The sequence below is a fragment of the Corvus cornix genome, chromosome 3 (genome assembly GCF_000738735.6).
Source record: "Corvus cornix cornix isolate S_Up_H32 chromosome 3, ASM73873v5, whole genome shotgun sequence".
NCBI classification, from domain to species: domain Eukaryota; kingdom Metazoa; phylum Chordata; class Aves; order Passeriformes; family Corvidae; genus Corvus; species Corvus cornix.
The window spans coordinates 883,701-904,541 of NC_047056.1; the positions used below are offsets into that span (position 1 = coordinate 883,701).

General features: G+C 46.1%; 1 protein-coding gene across 14 annotated transcripts in view; it reads left to right on the top strand.

Annotated features, from left to right (window-relative positions):
• Positions 1-20,841, top strand: part of CFAP61 (cilia and flagella associated protein 61) — a 95,994-nt gene that overhangs the window by 51,158 nt on the left and 23,995 nt on the right. For all 14 annotated transcript variants that reach the window (XR_005604254.1, XR_005604256.1, XR_005604255.1 and 11 more), the window contains 7 exons: positions 472-570; positions 4,109-4,277; positions 6,131-6,287; positions 11,170-11,459; positions 14,663-14,990; positions 15,216-15,307; positions 16,795-17,000. Coding sequence is in view for 8 of the 14 variants with exons in the window: in XM_039569655.1 (XP_039425589.1) it covers positions 472-570; positions 4,109-4,277; positions 6,131-6,287; positions 11,170-11,459; positions 14,663-14,990; positions 15,216-15,307; positions 16,795-17,000 (1,341 nt within the window). In the remaining 6 variants the exon portion in view is untranslated. The remainder of the gene's footprint in view (positions 1-471; positions 571-4,108; positions 4,278-6,130; positions 6,288-11,169; positions 11,460-14,662; positions 14,991-15,215; positions 15,308-16,794; positions 17,001-20,841) is intronic.

Below are 20,841 nucleotides of genomic sequence, written 5' to 3' on the forward strand. Positions count from 1 at the left end.
TTGAGAGGGGCAGCCATAACCTTGAAATTCCTTGGTTTAAGTATGACCTTTAACTTTGTTTGAATATATTTTTTAAATGTATGAATAACAAATTAACATTGGTTGATAAAAAACATTCTGATTCCTTTGTACCATTTGCATCAGTCCATCCTTAACTTACAGAAAGCCTTGAAGATTAGAAGGCTTAATCACTCATAATATTTATTTGTTTTCAAATGTCAGATCACATTTAGTTCAACATACTGTCAGTCTTGTCCCCCTCCTCACCCTGGCATTACTGAAACTGTGGTGGAAATTGTTCTTCTCTTTGTAGCCAGAGACAGCTGCGTCTGAGCAAAGTGAAACACTTTGTCCCTGTGTAAAGGAATTGCTTTCTGTGTCCTCCTGAACATGGAATTCTGAGCTACACTGTTCCTTTGACGTGCTCTCCGCATTTCTTCCAACTGGTGCTGTTTGTTTTTCTTTCCACAGGCCACGTCTGAAGTTCAACAACCTGACCTTGATTTCCATTCATGGCCTTCCAGGAAAAGACCCACAGAGCTCCAAGCATAGAAGATTTTTAATTAACAGGTTTGACTTCACATCTAAACACTTTCATAGCTCCTGCAGAAAACATAACACTTTGTAATTCTTGTGAACTTGTCCTAAATTTTAGATACATCTGTAGAGATCCCAAAATACTTCAGTCTGTCTATCCAGCAGGCACTCACCTGCAAGAGGAGTTGGGTAGAATTACGAGTAAGGAAATAGTGCCAAAGTAGTAACTTCAGGACATCCATCCATAGTGTTATACCAGGACTGGGGTCTCTGCTTTCCAAGGCTTTTTTTAGATTGTTTAGATCTCCAGGTTGAAGCCAAATGACACAAGATGTCTGCTCACTTTTTAAATCTTGTTCGGTTTTTAACTTTAGTGAGTTCTGTTCTAAATAATGCGGAACCGAAGAATGTACAAAAATTAATATTAGTAACATGATTCAGAGCAGCGTGTGGTGGGATGCAGAGCCCACCAAGGGTGGTGGGGATTTTGCTGAGTACGGGGGGAATTGTTGCTGTTGATAAGTTTGGCAGAACTGTTCTGCATCAGTTCTGCTGCTCCTGAGCTGAGTGCCAGTCCCTGGGCTGCGGCAGTCTGTCCCCAGTCCCAGCCACAGCGCTGTGCTGTGCACAGCTGAAGGGAAACGGGACTGTCTTAACACTTCACACACTTCCTTGGTTGCTTGTAAATGTGATAGCTTCCATTTAGTCAGATAAAATCTTACATACCTCTTTAAAATTCACAGTACATAATTCTCATTTAAATACAGTATTTTTGGGTTTTATTTTGGAATAAATCATCGCTGTGGACTTGAACATGGTTGTTTTGAACTTTGAGAAGCATAGAATTAAAATGGATCAGTTATTCTGAATGGTTGGGGAATGAACTTACACATAGTTATTTAGATTTGGCATGTGACTCTTTGGAGCCCTCACATTGTATTTTACCAAATCTTTTCCTCAATGAGCTGCAATGCACTAAGGGGCTGACTCTTTAAATGACAAAACAGCTCCACAAGGTCTGCTTGCTGAACCTTACAAATGAAATCTCTGCAAAGATGTAAAAATGGCGTGGTGGGAACCTCTTTAAAACCATCTGATCTCATTTGGAATTTTGCCCTGACAAGGAATTTTTTTTAAGTAGTTACCTGTATTAATTTTTGTACTGTAGAAAGGGGTGTGTTCAAGTACAAATCTAGCAAGTGAAAGGGATTGTATGATCAAATAAATGCATGTACTCTTTTTCCTAAATTCACTGTAGAAGAGAGTTGTACTAACAAAGCATCCTTCCTGACAGAAAGTTGCAGTTCAGTGCTGCCTCACCAGATTTAGCTGTTAAAATCTGAAAGCAGATTAAGAGTGAAAATTGAACTCTGCAGGGTATGATTTCTGAAAGCATCCCTGTGATTTTGGAGTGTCAATCTCCTGGGAGCTGTGCACCTCAATTATAAAGGTGCTTTTGAAAGCCTTCCTCTGCCCTTAATGTCCTTTTTATTTATGGATTTCTGCATTATTACAGTTTAGCATTGTCAGTGGGTTTCTTCCCTTATTTATTTGCCTCTGGTATCTGTGAGTACAGAGGATGCAGAGCACCTCAGAAAGCCCGGCAATTCAATCCTAAAATTCCCCAGGTTGTGAAATCAACTGTGTTTGCTCCTGTGGCATCCTAAATGCCAGTTTTGGGAATTTGGTAGCAACAATTAGTGTGGAACCAGGAGCTCTGTGTTGGGATGTGTGTCCTGGTGTTAATGGCAAAGCAGCAGCTGTCAGTGCCGGTCTCTGCCCGCGCTCTCTGCTGCAGCTGCTGGTGCCACAGAAAAGCATCAAATGCTTGAGCACGGGCCCAGCCCCTTCTGTTTAATCACTTTTAGGCCTGTGGAACAGAGTGAAATATTTTTCATCTCTAAGTATCAATAGAAAGTCAGGTTCTTGGGCCTCTAAATGGCCATGAGCTTAGTTTGGCAAGTGGAATGTATTTTCTGTAATGACTTGAGTTCACAGCCTGGCTGAAGCCCAGGGTCTCTGTACTGCCCATTCCTGTCCTGAGGTTCTGGCAGGGGTGAGACTCGGCTTCTTTCACACAGTATGTTCGTGGTCCTCCTTCTTGCTGTGCTGCTCTGGTCTCATAAGCCAGACATCTGTGTGACACCAGCCATTCGTCTTTTTTGCTTGTTTTAAACCTGTTGCATTCTTTTTCACTACATCCTATTGGTTTATTGCTCTACAAAGCTATAAACGGGCTTGCCCAGTTCTCCTGAAAGAACCTAACTGAACAGGCTTTGCCTGGTGCAGGTTTTTAGTGTCCAGGAGGTATGGAGTTGAGCCCAGCTGGATCTGCACTGTGGGCAGCAACCCGCTGTGCATTTCCATGGCGGGCCATTGCCAGGCTCAGCAGTGTTCAAGGGTTATGATGGACCTAGATGGGAATGTTCTCTTTCTGGTCCTCCTCACATTTTACAACAATGTGTTTGTTGTACATCTGTATGGAGGTATTTTATCTTCTGGATTCTTTGTCTTTGTAGAAGGCTATTAAGCAGAGAGGGTGGTATAAATGCAATAGTAAGCAAGTGTCCTGGTATTTGCTGTGTTGGATATACCTGGTGAGGGCATACTCTGAGCCTTAAAAGATCTTTGGAAATAATTGTAATTTTCATTACTGAACCATTAAAAGAGGTTTTGTTCCGTTTGGATTTTGCTTTAAAATTGGCTTTTTAAAACAGCAGCTTCCAGATCTTTGATGCTTCTCTCACACGTAGGGACATCTGATGCTTTTTGCTTGGAATGGGCTGTCACACCCCCGAAACACGAGAAAAGCAAATCTTGTCCGAGACTGTCAAAGTGAACATGTGATTTTAGGGTCCTGATACTGAATTCACACTGCTGGAGGATGTTGCTTGTGATGTGTGCTCTATGCACACCCTGAACATCCCAGAGCTCAGGACCAGTTTAGTGTGTTCTTAGTATTTGTCATTCTTGCATTGTGGAAAAGTTCATTAGGAAAAGGGTCACCAATAGAGACTTGAGCTCTCTGCCTTTTACTTCTACCTCTGACAACCATTTTCCTAGCTTTCTATTTGTTTTTTAACTTTTTGGGCTAATGCTTTGGAATACGGATGCTAAAATGATCGGGTGCATTCCCTGCATTTGTGTCTCACCACAGCTGTGACTGGTGAAGCTGAATAGCAAAGGAAGGAAAGTGGGGAAAAGCTGAATAAGGAAGTCTTTTCTTGAAAGAAGAATTGGACTGTTAAAGTATTTTCTTTGCAGGTTCAAAAGTCTCCACCTTCCATCAACCTGCAAAGGAAAAGCAGAGTAAAGCATATATTTCTGACTTTGTTCTTAAATTACGTGGTTGTAAGGCCCAGTGCTGGAAGGGATTGTTTGGTTTCAGCAGAAAGTTGTCAATTTGTAACCAAGTATTTCCTAATGCCTCATCTTTTACCACAGACTGCAGTAAACTCGCGGCAAGGGAGCAGGCGGAACCACTGGGGGCCTGGGCCGAGCTCACCAGATGTCTAATTAATGCCTGCTGTCAGCTGCCGAAATGTCACTTACAGATATTCTTTCTTCACAGCCACTGTTTTAATGATGAAGATTACGCACAGATGTCACTTTGTTCCTGGGTTAATGTTGTTGTTGGTAAAATGACTGGCATAAACCGCACTGCCAAGTACGTTGTTGTTTCCAAGGAGAAGAAAGTGCCATACGACTACCTGGTTCTGTGCACGGGACAGAGCTACCAGGTGAGGTGTGTGCATGGCGAAGTCCAGCACGGTATTCCCGGGTTTTCTGCAGTGAATGGTGTTCCCGGGGTTAAGCAGAGCAGCCTTAGCAAGGGTAGCACCAGCAGTTTGCAGCCTGTAGTGCAGCAGGTGTGTTGGTGCTGCTGCCGAAGCCGGAGGAGAGGAGGGTCGGACAGAATTTCCCACCAGCAGTTCCTGCTCGGGGATGGGCATGAGGCAAAGCTGCTGGTGTTTTTGCCACCATAACCATTAAACCTGCTAAGGAGCAGGCTCAACTGACATGTGGCCCCAGCCACAGGAGACTTTAACTCCAGCTGGTCTAATACCATTTGACCTAGTTTTGGAAACGGAGAGAATTCCTTATCAAATTAATTACTCATCTCACGTGATGACCATGCCTAGGCACGTCCGTGATGCTGCTTGGTGTTGTAGCACACAGCTGAGTTTCCAGTGAGACTGAAGCAGACCCTTAGCTGCATGTAAGGTCTGGAATCAAGCTGAGCTCCAGCCCCACTCAGACTCCCTGGGCAGGGTGGCTTCTGGCTCCTGTGTCCCCATGAGGCCATCAGGCTGTGTAACCAGATGGGCAGCTTGGTACAGCCCCCTTGTTGCAGGGCTTTGCCTTACCTGGGTGGTTTGGGGCAGGAGTAGTGAGCAAGGCATTTTGCCTTTAAAATCACGAGAGGGATGTGAGCAATGTCTGCAGCTTTACAGTGCTGTACCATGTCCCACAGCGGTGTCTGGCTGCGCGTGTGCAGCAGGCTCTGTGGTCTGGGATCCCTTCTCAGAGCAGAGCCACGCTTAAGCTGCAGCCCATGGTCACTGTTCAGCAGGGATGAAGCAAAAGCTGAAGTGACAGCTGGAAAAGTGCTCCTGGGAAAAGGTGTTTGGAGGTAACTCTGACTTGCAAAATAATTTATGGCAAGTAACTACAGTGGTGGAGAAAGATATAGCAAGGGAAAAGGCAGGTTTTATCTGCCTTTGAGAAGAAATCCCATCATCATCTAGTCTCATGTTTAAGCTATACAAAAGGATAAGAAGAAATTAGTGGCTTCTGTTTATTACATGAAACTGTAGTCCGTCCTTTTATTAAGTTGTCCCCTATTTGGTAAGCAGTCAAAATAATGCGTAGTAAAACATTATCTGTTGTGATTTAGACTAGTTGAGTAAGGTCTTTTGGTGTCATGCCTGGTTTTATATGACCCAACAGTATTTCAGTTGATCCGGCTGGCAGTGAGAACAGGGTTCAAGATGTGGCTCAGCGGTGCTGAGGAAGTCAGAGACGAGACTCCCTTTTTACTTTGTACAGCTCAGATTGAGTTTGTTAGTGGAAAGCAGCATTCTACAGTGAGCGTATTACCGAATCTTCACATTTGTACCATCAAGCAGGTTTTGGTCCCTTTCTCTGGGACAAAATCTGTCATTGTAGAAGGTTGATTTTTTGCTGACAAAAGGTGGAGGCAGTCTGGCTTCACAAAGACTTTCCAAGGGCCGTTTAAAGTGATCTGTGTTTCAGAGAGCTGCTGAGATCCCCTGCTATGTGTTGGGGCATTTCTGCTATTTACTATGCAGTCCCTGGTGTTTGCCATGTGCCTCCACTTGCACTGGCAGTGCTGTTTGAAGTGGTCACCCCCAATCCCACAGGAAGTAGGGAACATGTGCACACGTGTGTACACTCAGATCAGTGTAGATCCATGTTCCCTGTGGCCATGGGTGTGTTTGCTGCTGCTGAGTGTGACGAAGGGTTGGGATGTGCCAGGACAGCAGCCCTTGGGCAGCCAAAGTGAGCGTCGTTGTCTTTTAACGTCTCCAAGGTCTGTGCCATGTATCCACTCACTGACTCATTTCTCCAGGCCTTGGCTCCCACGGGAGCAGGTATCAGTGGAGTTACAAGTAAGTGGCCGCAGAGATACACGGAGAAAGTCCCTTCCAATCACTTCACTCTCAATGACGCCCAGGACTGCTCAGAGGCAGCACACTGGCTGGAGGAGAACCTCGTCAGCTCCAAAGGTAAGGGGCTTCGTTAACACACACACTTACAGAAATGTTCTCTAGGCTTATTGTCTCCTTTATTCCATGGTATAATTGGTGCCTGATGAATTCTAACAAAGTCTTTCATCTGCTGTGCTTTGTTTTCCAGATTGATTTACAATTTTTTGTCATTTTTGATACCCAGCATATTTAGCTGAGAAAGAAAGGTTTGAGATAGATTAATTATCTGCAGTTATTATATAAAACAAAATGAGTCCCAAATGCAAATCTGTCCGGAGTCATTAATTAGCCAATTAAATAATAATTTAATTAGTGGATGTGTTTTTCTGTTGTATAGAAAAATATCTAGATTTGTGGCACAACACAAAGAAAACAAGTCTAAATTAGGAAGTCTCTATCAGTGCTGTATTCAGTTGCATCAGTTACAGAATTTCACATAGAACTGCAAGCTTCTGGTACTTTTTAACCCTTAAAATCAGACATTTGTGTGGATGTGCACCATCTGTGTATTTCCTCAGCCTCGTTGTGTGTGCTCTGTTCCTGTGTTCATTAGTTCATCTGCTGTGCGTGCGCGCTGTGGAAAATATCTAGGACCATCCGGGTTTCTGGGTCAACTTTGAACTAGAGAAGCAGAGACCAAAGAGTCAATGAGTTCATGTAATGCCAGTTCCTGCTTGCTCTGAGTTAGGACAGTTCAGAGCAGGAAAGCTGTCTTTGTGGGGAATTCCTGTTGGCGGAGTGCAAGAGCAGGACTTTCCTGAAGATGCGTTTTACCTGCCTTGTTTGTGGGGTGTAATGAGAATTGGCAGTGGCTTGGTGTGGTGCAAGGTTCACACCTGCTTGGCACTCCTTTAGGGAAGTTCTCAAGACGTTGGAAATTCCTTTATCGTTCTCCAGGTCTTGCTGTGATCAGCACAGGGGTCCATAAACATGGCAATGTTTTCTCAGCCAGCTTTCTGGCCTCAGGCATGTCAGTGGAGCCTCTGGAGCAGTCCGGCTCCACCTGTCCTCCAGCTGGTACCAGCCCCTGCCCACACGGCCTTACCTGGTGTCCAGCTGGTACCTGCAGCTGACTTTGCATAGATGGATGAGGTTGTTAGTTTCCCCGTTTGCTCCTGCTAGTCCTTCATGTAAATCCCTGAGTGCCCAGTCCTGGAATGTACTCCAGTCCCCCTGTGCAGGGATGTGCCTGGGAGCAGCTGCTGGCTGGGGTGCGCGGTGCTGGGAGGTTCAGTCACTCTGCAGCAAGTGGCACAATCACAGTGTCTCACCTGCCTTGGCACGAGTGTCCCTTCTCCAGCCGTAGTAGCAAAGTCGTAGGATGTTCATCTTTGTTATTGCTGCTGGCCTTGGCTGCAGGGTGGAGCTGCGTCTCTTAATGAGGCACTGGCCTGGCTTCATGTGTAGAGAAGGTAAATTCACACCTCCTGATGAGGTTGGTCCGGAGGGACTTCTGGAGGTGTGACACTTTCCCCTTTCCCCCTGCTCTGGCTTCAGTTCCCTCTCCTTGCTCTTCCCATCACATTCTCTGCTGCTGTGCAGAGTGCCCAGCTGGAGAGATCTTTCTCAGCTGGTCTCAGTTTCTCTTACTCCTCACCCTGCTTCTTTTTCCAGCTGTGTTTCTTACAAACATCATTCTTTCAGTCTTGACAGTTGTGCCAGGGCTCTGGGAGGGCTTTCTGCTGCTGAGATCCTGGGAGCAGGGCAAGCACTGGCCCCACGGCTGCCACTGTGGCTTCACTGATGAAACCCAGCCACCTAATGCATGGAACCTATTACAGCTGTAATTGGGACTAATTGAAATTCATCTCCTATTAGCTCCGCACTTTCCATGAAAATAAAAGTAGAATGGAAGTAAAGTAAGGAACAAAACTGCTTTAATGGCCCAAAATGGAGCAATTATTTTTTTCTCTTCACCTAAGCATAGTTTACTGCCTTATTAAAAGCGTGTTTGTAGGAATATTCTTGCATTAAAATTCCAGTGCATGATCACCAACTGGAGCCATCAATGCTTTAGCTCACACTGGGTTTCTCCTTTAGCTTTTGCAAACTGGAAAGATTCAGGTCACATTAGGGTCACCGAAATCTTGTGCTTCCACTTGTGGAAAATGAATGAGTCTGCTCTGCAGCAGGACGCTGACATTCAGGTAATAAACAATAAAACTACTGTAATGATCTTTATTTATGACTGTTTTTTCTGTAGAATATTATTATGTTTACTCACAGATACATACATTTTCATGTAGTTAAATAATAAAAGCATCCTGAGGAACTGCTCTCTGTTCAGTGAACATAATTTTAGTCCATAATGAATATCTGCAGTTCCTAGACTACTAGCACTGTCATCTAAAAAGCCACTAATATTGTAATAAGCAGAAGCAGTAAATTGTTGATTTACAAGAGGTCAATAAAGGAGCATTGCTTTCCCTGATCTAATGCAGTTGTATTTAATATTACCATATAAACCAGAATTTTAATTTTCCTTGAGAAATGTAGGACTCGCATCTGATCTTGTACATCCCCTAAAGCCAGTGTCTCATGCAGTAACCGAGCTTCTCTCTGAGGGGGCTGGTGCTGCCCAAGGGTGAAGGTGTCTCAGCCCAGCCTTGCCCTGGAGTCCGAATGGGGCTTTGCTGGGCTGCCTCAGGGAAGCCCTCCTCATCCTCCTTTTCCAGCCAGGGCATCCTCTTCACTCCTGATAAGTTTCACTCCCTGCAAATGGAAGACGTGCAAATGTAGCTGAGGCTGTCGGCACCTGCACACTGCATTCTGGCCTGCGCTGTCAGCACGTGGCGTTGATAAAAATGCGTACAGCAGAGCTGGTCTTTACCCACCGGTTCTGCTGGGTTGCTGCTTGCATTACACCCTGCTGCAGTAGGGAAGAAACAGTCGGCTCTTTTGGCCCTCTGCTGAGGCCAGTGCAGCTGCAGACAGGTGTCCTGGCAGGCACAAGCCATGGGATAGATTCTTCTGGCTTGGGAAGTCAGGCCAGTGATGGACACACTGGAGCATTCCTGTATTCTGTATGATATTTATGGAAGTAGTAAGATCTCTTTCTTCTTATGTTTTCAAGTTGATATATTTGCAGGTTCTGTCCCTCTGGTCATTGCTGTGAACAGTAAAAACATGTTTTCTGTCATTTCTGTGCAGTGTACTCATGGAGCAAGTATCTTCTCTGGCAGCTATGAAGAGAGGTGTTTCTTTGGCAGCTACAAGTAGCCAAACTGATAGGGACAAATAAAATAACCTTGTAGTCAAAGGGAAATAGTAGAACATCTGTTTTATCATTAATATTCTTGGGAGCTGGGGCTGTGTTCATGCTCAGCTTAGTATTGCCCTGTGTCTCATGCAGTAAAACATGGTCCAGTGAGATTAGTTTAGCCTATGAAATAATACAATTTAGGGCATAGGGGATGCTCTCACTTGTGGCGAGATGTAAATGCCACTGCTGAGATAAACGAGTGAGTTGGTTGCAGCACTGCCCAGGTGTGGGACGTAAAGGCACTGGGAAGGTGCTTTTGAGGGAGGAGCTGATGTGGGTGCGGGCAGGCAGGTGGAGGTGTTTCTGCCTCCATCTGGACCCCCACCTTGGGGCTGGGGCAGCTTAGCGTGGCACAGCTGCGGGGCATGTGGTGCACAAGAGAGCCTGCAGGGCTGGGCTCTGGGCTCTGGGCTCTGGCCCTCGTGTGCAGGGTCCTTAGGCCCTGGGAGAGGAGTTCCCTACATGAGCTGGGCCGTTTTGCCTGGATTACTCAAAGGCTTAGTGGATCACAGAGCAGACAAATGGTTCCTATTCCAAGCAGGGGGGCAGAGGGAATGGGGAGGAGAGGAGCACGTCTCAGTCCTGCTCAGAGCAATGTTTGTGTGTTTTGTATTAAACCATCCTGAGATAAAACACACAGCTGCTCTGCTGCATCCCAGCTCTGCCTCCCTTATTGCCAGGAGGGCTTTAGCCCTTAGGCTGGAGAGTCCCGTTGTGCTCACACAGAACAGACCCTCCCTCCTCTGTTCCTGCTCAGCTCTGACTGTGCCCTTTGAAGCGGCGCTAGCTCGGGAGGAGAATGAGCAGGGCCCTGCCCTGCAGCTCTGCAGTGCCCGGCGGGAGGGGTGGGTCAGGTCTGAGCTGCCTTTGCCTGGGGCAGGAGGATGGAGCTGGGGTCAGGAGCGGTTTCTGTGCTGCTGCTGATGCTCTGCGGAAGGAGCAGCGGTTCCTACGCGCTGCTGTCAGGGCAGCTGCTCGGACGGATGGCTGCCTGCAGCTCACGGAGCTCCCAGCAGTGAGCAGGGATGGAGCTGGCTCTGGGTTGGGCATTGTGCCACATGCAGCTGCCTTCAGAGCGGTGCCCAGCTCTCCCCGCCACCAGGGACAGGTACGGCTGCAGGGCCATCCGTATTCTCTGGAGATCGGGCTTTGGCAGAAGGAAGCGGCAGCACCGGTGACCTCCGCGAGGCACAAGGGCTTGTTTTCTATAACTTGGCCTTTCCACGGTTTGTGGGGGTTTTCTGCATGATGTATTGAATTTGATTCTGTCTGCTCCCCCCCCACATCAGTCCTTTGAATGAGCAAAATTAGGGAGAGAGGGGAAAACAAAATAAAAATGGTGATTTATTTATTTATTTACCCCTAGAGGCTTTTCAATCAAACTAATTTCAGATTATGGGGTCAGGATGAATATCATACTTCTGTGTTAAGTACTTGCCTACTTTGTGGGATGTTTTGTACAGATTCTTCACTAAATTATCTTAGCTGCTGTTGCTAGGTAACATTGTTTGCTTCATAGCATCAGAGAAATAAGAGGGTCAAAGAGAGCAATTCCATGTTATTATCATCTGAGTTATACTAATAAGGTTTTCATTGTATGTCTTAGAAATCTTTCCCTTTTTTTTTCCCCCCTCTTAGGGAACGTCATTGTCTACGGGAATACAATTGACATTTACACCACGGTAGAAACCCTCTTATCCCTTGGGATTGATGGCTCCCGCATCCATCTCGTGCAGGCTCCGCTCAGCTCTGCCGGTCCCTGCCTGGGTGACGCCGCCCTGGAGCGCACGGTGGGGGAGGCCCTGGCAGGGGCGGGTGTGGCCGTGCACCCGGACAGCGTCCTGGCGCAGTGGGGCCAGGGTGACCACGGCCTCATCGCCTGGGCTGCCTTCACCACTGCCGCAAACCCGCTCCAACTGCAGTGCTCAGTAAGTACATGCTTCCTGTGCCTTTCCTTCAGGCTGACTTTTTAACGCAAAAGCTGTCAAATGTGGATGGTCCCTCACAGATTTGTCTATTTCCTCATTGTCTCTAGGAGATTGAACATTCACTTGTTAGTCTCAAGGATTGTTTTTTTAAAAATCCAAATAAACCTATTGTTAATGCCCTGACTGATTTGGATTAAGATGTATTTAAGTCACCTGACACACAAGTAATTGTTCACTGCTGATTGACAAATACTCTTAACTCATTTTCAAAGTAATTCCAGAAATCCTTTTCTTATTTAAATGTGCAGTTACTCCTGTCTATAGTTATGTGCGTTTGATTGTCATAGGAGAAGCCAAAAACACTGGGATAGTATGTAACTTAATGAAAACATATTTTAAGCAGGTTCCTTTCCCTCTACATCAGTGATTGCAGTTTTTTTCTCTTCCAGTACCAATGTCTTACGGAAGCTGTAGGCATGTTCACAGGTGTGGCTCCGCTCTGAGACTGGGGACAGGTTCTAGCCTTTCCTGAGGGTCAGGATAGTTTTGTTTTCCTTTATTGGACTAATCCACAGGAGTGAGTGCTTCTGACAGAGCCACTTCAAAACCTGCATGTGTATGGAGCTGCTGGCCCCTCAGCACTCCCTGCTCCGTGTGCTCTCCTCTGTGCAGCTGGTGGGTTTAGCTGTGGAGGGGACGAGCCCTGTGCCTCTCCCAGAGAGCTCCCCAGGTGTCGGGGTCCCTGCTGGCCCCCCTGCTCCACAGCCCTTGTCTTTTTAACACGGGGATAGCTAAGCCCTTTGTGGTGGGGGTGAAGACCTCACACAGCACTTCTATCCATAGTGGTCTCTTGTCTTCAGTCTGCATATCAGTAGTGACATTCCTCCCACTCTCTCCTTGTATGCAGCTTTTCAAGTTCTCTCCTCTTTCCTTGAAATCTCTCTATTTTTATCCTTCCACAAAGATCTCAGTATGGTTCTTGTTTTCACAACTTGGCATCCACTGACCAGCTCCCCTTCAGCCCCCCTCTTTTCCCCACCACCTTGCCTGCGTGGCCTACACTGTTCCTTCAGACCCCCTTGCCTTGGGGTTTCTTTCTCCTCCCCATTTGTGCCCTGTGCTCGTCCTTCCTCTGTCCGTGGTCCTTCCCTTTTACAGCCTCTAAGATGAAAGACCTGAAATTACTTGTGTTGTCAAGGGCTTTGTATTCTCCAAAACCAGTTCAGCTGCTGTGCAGGGCTCCTGTATCTGCCTCCAACTGCCTGGGAGGCTGGACTCGGAGGAGGAGCGGGCTCTGGAGAGCAGCTCCACCGGGAAAGCAGCTGCACTGACCAGAGACCAGGCTCTGCAGGAATCGGCTCTGCAGCAGCTCTGGGCCTTTTGGGATTTCAGCCAGTATCAACTGTTGATTGGCAGTTCTTGGGGACATAATTTGTTGAGTCCTGCAGGATAAAAACAACAGGAGAAAATCTCTTCTTTCCCTAAAGCAGCAGCCTCCCTCCCTCCTCCCTCCCTCCTGCCTGGGCTGACAGATGGCTCCTGCCTGGAGGTTGCAGCCCTCCCCTCCAGTGACACTGTCCTGCCTGTCAGCCAGCAGAATGTGGGGCTGTGTGGTCCTCTTGCCCTCATGGGCAGAGCTTCCTTGATTTTTGGCTCTCTGAGATGGTCAGAATTCCCTTAGCTGTGCACAGTTCATCACTTGGTTTATCTATGAACAAACCCAGGGGCTCTGGCTCCTCCACTGCTGCATCTCTGCTTATGCCAGTGTTGTTAAAATTTCCAGCTCCCTTTGCTTCCCTCTCCTGTGCCTTTTCTTTCAGCTGCCTCATCTAGCCAGTTGAGTATCTGACACTTGCCCTTAGTCCCCAGGACAGCTCTTTGGGGATACAACTGGGTAACACCTTTACCCTGGTCACAGCTGTGTCCTGAGCTGGTGCTAAGGGTAGGACAGATTACAGATGCTGCTTTGTCCTGGCACAGTTGTGTCTTGGGCTGTTCAGGATGAAGGCAGCAAGGGAAGATGTGCTCGTCTGAGACCCTTCCACCCTTTCCTAAGCCTGTAAAGGAATATTTCTTGCTGGAGGGGCAGCAATTTGTTGTCTAATGGCTTTAAAAGCTGAGGGCACAGATGGTGGGAAAAGCTCTGTGTGAGGGTGCTGGGGCTTCACAAACCCTTGGAGCGATGAGACAGTCTTCATCTGTGCCCTTTGCGGACTGTGGTCTTGTTAAAAACATCTCTCAGCCTTGTCATTCTTACTCCTTTCACTGCTCGGTGTCCAGTGGGTGCTCTTGTTTCACACTCGTTCGGGGGCTGTGTTCTGCCAGCTCTCAGTTTATCCTCTGCTGGAGAAAGCTTCGAGGACGCTGCTCATGGTTGCTGCTTCTCCCATGTCTGCTGTCTCCTCCCAGCACCGCCTGCTTTGCAGTGCGGGTCGTGCTGCCCCAGCTTCTGCGTGGGGAGAGGAGCTCTGCTTCCTTGTGGCCCAGGAGAGGGACTGTGCCCATGCCATGAGAAGACAAAAGGAGAGAATTATCACTAACTTTTTTCTTTGAGACTTAGGGCAGGAATTTATGGACTTAGGGTCCTTGGCCTCTGCAGCTTCCACTGACTGAAATTCTGCTGCTATAGCTGGAATGAGGATGACATTTCCTCTGAACAAGTTTATTTCTGATCTTTCCATTTCATTGACTGTCCCTGTGCTGGTTAGCCAAAGTAACTCAGTTTGTTGGTAAACAGGCTCAACAGTTGGGAAAACACTTGTAATACACAATTATCCTGCTAAATTCCAAATACATTGTGCTTTTCTGTTCCTTGGGATTCCAGGTTGGCTTGAGCATTTGGAAGAAAACAAAGTTCACAAAGGCTTCAGGTCTATGTTCCATGCTTGTACTAACACAGAAAATATGCACAGCCACCCAGGCTGTTGGATGTAGCAAGTATTGGAGTTTTTAAACTATCTAATAACCAGAAGCAGATGAGTCTAGTTTAGTAATTTTCCTTTCTACTGTCTTAGTTTTAACTTTGGTAGCTGTAAATGTTGGATCAGAAGGATCTGTCTGCTGTGCCAGTGTTGCTAAAATCATACTGTATTTCATATTCTTCTTTTTTAAAAAACCCTTCAGAATAAAGTCTGGGTTTGGATTTATGAAATCAGCCACTAAGTAGTATACAATAATCTTCACTTATTTACATCTCTTTTTAGGCATTTTTTAGCTTTGCCTACAGGACAGTGGATTATGAAACCTTTAAGGCCATCAATGATGCTTGCCTTGTTTTTGATGGAAGACTTGTGATTGATGCCAAATTCCACACCAATGATGTCAGCATCAGGGCTGCAGGTCCTCTGACAAAATTCTCCAGGAGATACTATAGGGATGAACTGACACACAGCAACTTCAACTCCAAGGAGATTGGCTTTGAGCTTGCTGCATCCATGCTGAGTCTCTTTGATCCAACCCCTCAGGCCAGTGCCAAGCCACCAGAAGGCTCAGACAGACTCATCCCCATATACAGAAGGTGTAAAGTTCAAGGTATGTCCAGCTGGATTTCTGTCGCATTGCTATCCCCTCTGAGGAGTTTTTGCTCTTCTCTAGTGCAGGCAGGTCCATCTCACCTCAGGTGCTATCTCATGGCCGTACAGCCCTCAAAGCTCCTTATGTAGTGGAAAAAAGATGATGGCAGAAGGAGGACAAAAAAAGACATTGTTTTCTTCATTGTTAATGACTCAATAAATCTCATATTTTCATTTATGGCAGGTGGTGTTCTTCCTGGAGGTTACAACTACTTGCACGTTTCCAAGCCAGCAATCCCCATGCCCTTGGATGTAGAACATGACCCGTGTGATCACGTAAGTTAAATAATGGAGCTTTTCTTGTTTCATCCCCCGGTTTGTTTGAAAAGATGTTCCTGTTTAGGGTAGCTGGGCCTGGGGTCACCAGCTACAACTGGAGAACCAGGAGCAGTCACAGAACTAGCAGGAAGTATTGTGGAAGAGATGTTCTGTGCTGCTAGAAAATAGCAAGTCCTGCAGCCGTTTGAGTTGTCTCAGAACAGGGCACAGGGAAGCACTCCCCATGCTGGGCTACATGGGAGATTGTCCCAGGATACAAATGTGGAGTGCTTCTCTTACTGGAGAGCCTGACTTGAGGCAAGAAAAGGACTAGATTAATGTTTTAAGCCAGAGAGGACTCTCCACCTAGGCAAGATCCTCTTTCACACAGATTGTACCTTTTTCCTTGGGAATTTCTGCATCAAGCCCATTTTTGCAGTTGATTTAAAGAGCAGCTTTTAAAAAGCTGCTTCAGTGTTGATTTTAAAACCTGGACAGCAATGAAACAAATGGGCTTTTTAAAAAGCAAATGGTTTAGGGAGAGGAGTCAAAGCACGGCTCACCTTGTTTTTCAGATCCAGGATGAGCCATCCAAATCAGCATGTATAGTGGAAAGCAGAAAGGACTATCAGAGAGAGGAACTGGTTTTGTTACTCCAAATTGTTAGAATATGATTAGAATTCTTTTGCTGCCACTCTGATTACCTGCTGATTACCTGAAAAGGGACCATCTTTTTAAAGCCACTCCAGAAACTCCACGTAAATCCTAAAAGAATTTTCTAAGAAAGAAGTAAGAGAAGCTAGTGAAAGGTAGTAGCTTAGATGTGAAAATACTAAAGGTTCCTGTAGCCTAGCAACAGGTTGTAGGAATGTATAAAACTGTAACAGGAATACAGCTTGAAAAAATAGCTTCAAGCTATCTGATCATCCCACTGCAATGTGAGGTTTGAAGCAAATTTTTACATTTTTGTCTAAGTGGTTGATTTAAGTAGCTGAATCTAAGTGCTACAGTTTGAGCATGAACATCCAGTGTTGGTGTTCTTTTATTGACAGTAAACATGATATGCCATGTGTGTGCTCTGTGTCATAAACGAGGCTGAAGAGATTTCAACTGAGTTACCCAAACAGAGCTATCCAGTGTTGCTTGGGGCATCCCTCCTGACTCCAGCTGCTGCTCCGGGGGGCCACAGGTCCCTGTGGATCTGGTGTCCCGCTGCCAGTGCAGCTGGAGGGCCCAGGTCCCCCAGCTGTCTGCAGTGGCACTTGGCTGGTGCTGCACAGTCGGGTGGGCAGTAACCAAACTAAACCACACAGAAAATCTGTGTCCGAGCCACAGCAACGTGCCTGATGACCCTCTGTGCCAGGAGCGGTTTCTTGATTTTAGAAGAAGGGTTGTGGGCATTAAGCAGTGGGAACTATGGGCTGGGAACCCCTCGCTGACCCTGTACGTGTGCCGGGTCAGGTGTTCCTTCACCTCCACAGCTCTCCTGGTGTTTCCTGTTCCAGGGGATGGAGATTGTAACCGGTGAGGCAGGACACGGGAATTACTTCCGGATGCACTTCAACAGATACAATATGGTGGATAGCATCACCTGCTTTTCCAAGGAGCCCTTCCCTGTCTCCAACTACCTCTGCTTGTACGGACAGCACGAGCGCCTGCTGAATGACCTGCATTACCGCTGGAGGGCCGGGCAGCTCACAGACCTCTACAGGTGAGACAAGCTCTACGTTGTGCACAAAATCTACATTCTGCCAGACTTCTAGTTATATCTTACTATGGTTTGTCTTTTGGCTGTTTTCCCTTGGAACAAGAGGTAGAAAAACAGATTTAAAAATATTTCCCAGTATTTAGCAAAATTGTTGGTAAAAATGCAAGTCCTGAAGACCTTCCTGGAAAGAGCTGCGTGTCTGAGATTTACTTAGAGAAGGAGCAATGGTTTACTTGGCTATCTTTCACCTGAAAGAGCATTTCAGTGTCTTTATCACTTTTGTTTAGAATATTCAGTAGGTTAATCATTAAGCTGAACCTGAACAACCCTTTATTACTGAAGACTCATGTTCAAAAGTCGCTTTTAGAAGTATTTTTGTTGTTTTGAATCAAATTTTTAAGCCAAAGGTTTCTAGGGAGATTTTAAATAACTCATGGTGATAGTCATGCTCAACGTCTTGGCAATTTTCATCTGGTGATAAATCCTGAAGGGGTGAGAAAGACTGAAGGGCCTGGTTAGTTCTAGTCATGTGCCATCTCCTCTGAGAGAATGTTTCCTTGCTTTTGATTTTCATTTGAAGAAATCCCTCACGAATGGTGCTTTGAAACATAAACTGTCACAGATGGAGTAGTGAAGTACTGCCTTACATCCGCTGGGTAGAGACAGAAAGCCAGGCTCAGGAACAAATGATCAGTTTTTATTGTGATACAAAGCTGATAGTGGTGCCTGAAACATTTCCAGGTTTGATTTTGTTATGTTTATAAGTGATCGGAAGAAAGGCACAAATGGTAGCAAAATTTTCAGGTTCAATGTTGTTGTTTAGGTAACAGTTTGTGAAAGCGTGCTGTAAAGGGTGTGCAGTGCTCCATAAGATGCTTGTGAATTATTGCTGCTACAGGGCTTGATTTTGATTTTTAGCAAATGTTGGGTTTGTTTTACGAGAGAGGAATGGGACACAGCAGACGTGAAGCTCACCTGAGCAGCACACTGTCAGTAAGCGTTAAGGAGAAACTGAAGGAGGGTGACACAAGTGCATGAGAGATGGGCGAAGACAGCAGGTGATTTCCTTTCCTTGTCACGGCTCATGCTGATCAGACACTGGAGCACTGGAGGAACTCAATATGCAGGTTGTGGCAAGGTACCAGCAGTCCTTTTTGTGGCATTACGGTGTGCACGCACATTGTGAGCTCATCTTTTCTGTGAAGCACACCGAGGCTGTGGCTCTTTGCCTGGGTGTGGTTAGTGTCACTTGTTGGATGTACCAGTAGCAACATCTGGAAGAATAAATCATCCTGCTTTGGGATTTCAGCCTGCAGCAACAGGTAGCAGTATTTTCTTGACCTTGACCAAAGGATCACTGGTGTGCTGCACAGAGGGATACCACGTATCAGGGCCTCATCACATCCCTTCAGCTCTCCTTAATTAGTGATGATGAACTAGTTTTGGACTTGTCTTTTACAGCCTTTAGACAGTGATGTTGTTTGGGACCTTTTGCCTCATTATTTTATCTCGCCTCTCATTAGCCTGTGGCAGAATTCCTGAATTACAGTTGCCAGGTTTTTCTTATCTGGTTATTTTATTGCCTCCAGTTGTTTTCAGTCTTCTTTATACCTTATCTTTAGATAGGTTTGTTCCTTCTCTTCTTACTCTTTGGTCATATGAATGAAATCCCATATGTTGCTCTGCAGCAGTGAACATATGTTGCTCTTTAATCCTCGCTCGTGTGTTTCTTGTGGCCCTTTCACACACACACACACACACACACACACACACACACATGCATTCCCATTCATCCCAGCTTGGAGTTCCTGTTCCACATGTCCATCCTGGGAGGAGGGAGCATTGTCCAGCAGGTGTAACAGGTAAACTGCCTGGCATTCCCACGGAGCAGTCCTGGCACACAGCAAGCTGGCACAGGAATTTGCTGCTTTCAGGAGGACATGGAGCAACAGAGGAAGGCTGGCAGTATAATGTGCTCTCATAATATATCACATCTACAGTACATCTACATCCCCACAGTACAGTGTCACATAAAATGTGTGTACATGTGTGTGCAGTGTGCAACAGACAGTGTTAAAACCAAGCCGTGAGAAGACTGACTGTTAGAAAACCATTACACTGAAAAATGGTTTAGCATCTCTTGTTGAGTTGTCTTGAGACTTTTATTTAGAGAAAAAGTGGTGCCTGGTTGGCTTTTGGTAGAGAATAGGAAAATGCATTCACTGACTTCTATGTGTGTGATAAAACAACAACTGTTTTGAGCCTTGTTCATGTGGTCTGTAAGGATCCCGCATGAATGCCAACCTGAGGTTAGGACTGAATTGCTCTCTTTAGCTTTCAAAACCTTCCTTTTTAAACTAATGCACGTTACACTTGCATTCACATCTTCTGGCAAGATGTGAAGCACCCCTAGTGAAAAGAAAATACAGACTGTGAAAGTGTGGTTTGTTAGTTAAGCTTGTAAACTTGTTGGTTTGAAACATCCATTCCCCTCCCTCTCTTCTTTACGCCTCTCTTTTGGGAAGAGCCTTCCTAGGAGGCAAGAAAGTGCAGTGTTTTAATCTTTTGGTCTGCATTTAGATTTCCCAGCATGGCATCTCGCTCCAGGAATGGACACAGTGGAACAGCTGTCACCTGGGAGCTAATTTATTTCTGTGTAGCATGCAAATTATCTTTTAAATAATTAGAGACTGCACCTAGCAGTGAATTTCCTCACTGATTTGTGTTCAGTGTAAGAGCTGAAAGTTAACCCCATGGTACCGGATTTCCTGGCCAGAATGTGCCAGTGCTATTCTCAAATTAGCATTAACAACAGGCCCCCAAGATCAGCAAACCTGACAAAGTCACCCCTCCCGGTCGTGTGCCTGGAGCCACGGCTAACGGGAATAATGAGAGAAGTAGCATTTCCTTTTGTCTGGAGGAAAGTTCCGTTGATTTGGGTATGAGTTCAGCGGCGTTAAAAGCTGCAGGACTTGACCCACAACCAGAGGAAGGATTGGTCACTGCTCTGCCTCCTGCCTTCAGTACCTGGGCTCTTGGCGGAGGTGAAGCAGTGGGCACACATTGCCCTATCTTCCAGTTGCCTTGTGCCATGCAGTGGGTGTCCTCCTTCCACCTGGGCCTGCAGCCAGTCCATTCCTGAGCAGAGGGGCCTGACAAAGCAGTTCTTCTGTGCCAGGGCAGGAAAAAATGGAGGAGCCAAAGACTCATCACCTGTGAGTTGAATGGCATTACTCACTAGATTGGGAATCCTCTTCAGGAAGGAGTTTCTGCAGTTTTTATTCATTTCCCATCAGGCTGCATCTCAAAAAGTCAACTAGAATCTGAGTCCCCAAGAGCAAGGCTCTTTCTCATGGGGCATCTTCTCCTGAAGGAAAAAGAAAGGAAATTCCAGTGGTGTGACCTGAAGGATACCACACTGTATGCCATGCTCCTGCCCTCCCTCGCTTGCTCAAAGGCCTTCAGATTATTTTCATCATTATTGCCCTAGCAGCAGATAAAAGAAGAGGGGTGGGAAGAGAGGTCTGAAGCATTTTTTTCTTTTCTTTTTAAGTTTATAGACTTACTGGTCATCAGTCTTCCACACTGCTTCACAGAGGAGGAATGCAACCATCCAGTGACCCCCTTTTGTGTTCTCCTGAGCTGTAGGCAGCTGCAAGGCAGTTGCCAAGTTATGGAACGTGTCCACAGAGCGGTGGAATCTCCCTCTGCTGCATCTTAAGTACAAAACAGATAATTAGAGGGGTCTCCTGATACTTGGCAACCAAATGGATGCTCACTGTCATCATGCCTTTAATATGAGATAGAAGTGCTTTGTGTAAGCTTCATTTGGCATTAATGAAAA